Consider the following 2,705-nt stretch of genomic DNA (forward strand, 5'->3'; position numbering starts at 1 on the left):
CACTCTCCTTAGTTGCTGTACTCTGCCAACCTTATTCATCTTCTTTTCTGAACAATTCTAGGCCAGGTGCCTAGGTCATCCACAAAAGTAACACATTCTGATTCTAGCTCTGAACGGAACTCCAGGATGATAACTCCCGCACCTTTGACAACTTAGCTCATTCTGTGGCTGCTTTCCAAATCTTCTCCCTCGATTATCATTGTGATTAGGCCTTCGGAAGTTGTTTTGGCCTTCATTCTGCTGTATGACAATGCCTCCATGCTTAAAAGTGTAAAATTCGTCCCTTGAGTTCAGGCATCCTCTGATTTCCCTTCTCTACTACTGCCTTTCTCACACACTTTTCAGCCGCTCGGATCTTGTTCACAAGCTCGAAAAAGACCCTAACATCCATTGGCTCAACGGAGCTCAGAATGTCACTTTGATGTCCTCCCTCGTACTTTATACACTTCCATTCAGCAAAGTCCTCTGGAGCACCTTGACAAATTTGGGAAAACCGGCACAACTCTTCAAATTTATCTGTGTACTCTGCGACAGTCGTCTGACGATGCTTTAACTGCAACAACTCAAGCTCCTTAACATTTTTTACTGAGCTAGGGAAATATTTCCTGTAGAACTCCATTTGAAACACCTTCCAATGTATCACAGCACGATCTGGTTGAAAGATACGCCTCGTTCCCGGCCACCAGTACTGGGCATTAACCTGTAACTCGTAGGTCCCGAACTCAACCCACTGTTTCTCAGGAACCTGTTGAGCTTGTAGAACCCGCTCCATTGCCTGTAGCCAATTATGGACTTCAGTAGGATTTGTGGTCCCCCTGAAGGTCAGAGGGTGCACTTTCAGAAAAGAGGCAAGCATCATTGGTCCCACTTCACCATTGTTCTGATTCTCGTTATTCATCTGATTCCCTAATGCCTCGGCTATTACTTGCATAGCCGCAACCATGTTTCCCAGGGTTATTCCCTGTCAGTTCAGGGTTTTCATTGCCTATTCTACCTTTGCCTCGTCCGCGACAGCTTTTGCAAGTCGACGTCTGGTTTTTGTTCACACCAAACAAGTGATATCCAGTTGATCAGTCTCAATATCGCAAGTTTAGAGCTTCAAAGTTCCAAATGCATGCTCATGGACATTCATGCCACAAACATCAGTTAGATAACCTGATTTAGCATGTATAGACACTCAGAGTATGCCTAGAACCATAGTTAGTCCGTCCTTCAGACTCTATAATGACTTGCATCATCTATCTATTTTCTCATAGAGTTTTGTCAAAGAATGGGGACTGAATTAAGGTGATATTGATGGATATATCATGAATTATTAGGATACTACTTTGAATATGTATCTTGCATAAATTTCAGGAGAAAAAGAGAAGTAAAGAAGATAGGAATAAGAAAAATAAGCTGGGCGTGCCAACAGTGTGCCAACTGGCGTGGCACGCTGGGCTTGAACCCCAGAGAAGCATCCAGTGTGAGTGTAAAGCTGGCGTGCTCTGAGGGTGTCTCCAGGCATGGCACGTACACTCTAATCAAGGGCGTACCCACGGGCATGCCATGGGCATGGCACGCTAGGCGTGGATTCCAGAGAGATGGTTTTGGCTCAGCAACAAGGGCGTGCCACTGGGCGCGCTAGAAGGCATGGCACGCCAACCTTCAATAAGGGCGTGTCCACAGGCGTGGCACACCAGGCTTATCTTCTAGAAAAGAGGTTTTGAGGCAAACAACATAGGCGTGGCCATAAGTGTTTCAAGGGCGTGGCCCGCCATGTTGGTGTGCAAAATTTGAACTCGTACAACTTCACCGGCAAGGCACCGGGTCGTCTAAGTAATACGTCAGGTGAGTGAGGGTCGATCCCACGAGGATTGTTGGACTGAGCAAGCAATAGTTATCCTACTGGACTTAGTTAGGCAAATAGAAAAGATAGTTGTTATTGTAGGCGCATATGACAAGAAAGTAAAGAAAATAGTAAAGAATCGGTGTAGAAACAATAATGGGAAAACAGTTAAGGCCTCGGAGATACTTATCTTTCTGGATTAGTACTTCTTACTGACTTATATTTACAACAAATAATTCATTATATGGCAAACCTGTAAGTGATTAACGCTAGGGTCAATGTTCAATTAATCTCCTCTAATCAACATCAAACGCCAGGGTCAGTGGTCATTTAATCTGCACAAGGATGAAGCTCACACAATTCAATCTGCCATGATCAGACTTAAAGTACCACAGACAAGGTCAGCTCTTTCGGATCGGAGAATGAAGCTCAGTATTCTAGCATTAGTGCCAAAAAAACTCAATCACCCAAAGCTAACCGGATTTTATATCACATATCTAATTAGCCCAAGCAATTTGCAGTTTAGGTTATGTATTCTCAAGCTGTAGCTCAATACTATCCGGTCAAGGACTCGCAAGAACTCATGTAGAGTAAGGGGTCATACTTCCGTTCCACCTCAGATTTATTAAGATGAAGAATGACAATACATCATAGATTGGAATCATACATATATAAAAATAGAGAAAGTAATAATATTAATCCATGGGAATAATTAAAGCTCCCAACCTTAACCTAGGAGGTTTAGTTGCTCATAACTTTACAGAAAAACAAAGAGGATCTATCTGATGGTGTCTGTAACCTAAGTGATCTCCTCTTTAAATAGTAAATACTAACCCTAAAAGATATTAAATTTAAACAAAAAAAGTACAAAGATAAG

General features: G+C 42.7%; 1 protein-coding gene across 1 annotated transcript; it reads right to left on the reverse strand.

Annotated features, from left to right (window-relative positions):
* Positions 263-943, reverse strand: LOC107615556. The gene has a single exon (XM_016317610.1). The coding sequence runs from the start codon at positions 941-943 to the stop codon at positions 263-265; it is 681 nt and encodes a 226-aa protein (XP_016173096.1).

Source organism: Arachis ipaensis, chromosome B09, assembly GCF_000816755.2.
Source record: "Arachis ipaensis cultivar K30076 chromosome B09, Araip1.1, whole genome shotgun sequence".
NCBI lineage: Eukaryota > Viridiplantae > Streptophyta > Magnoliopsida > Fabales > Fabaceae > Arachis > Arachis ipaensis.

What these genes read in the sequence shown, in the direction of transcription:
- LOC107615556 (XM_016317610.1), bottom strand. Translation starts at nt 943, where the DNA reads ATGGTTGCGGCTATGCAAGTAATAGCCGAGGCATTAGGGAATCAGATG.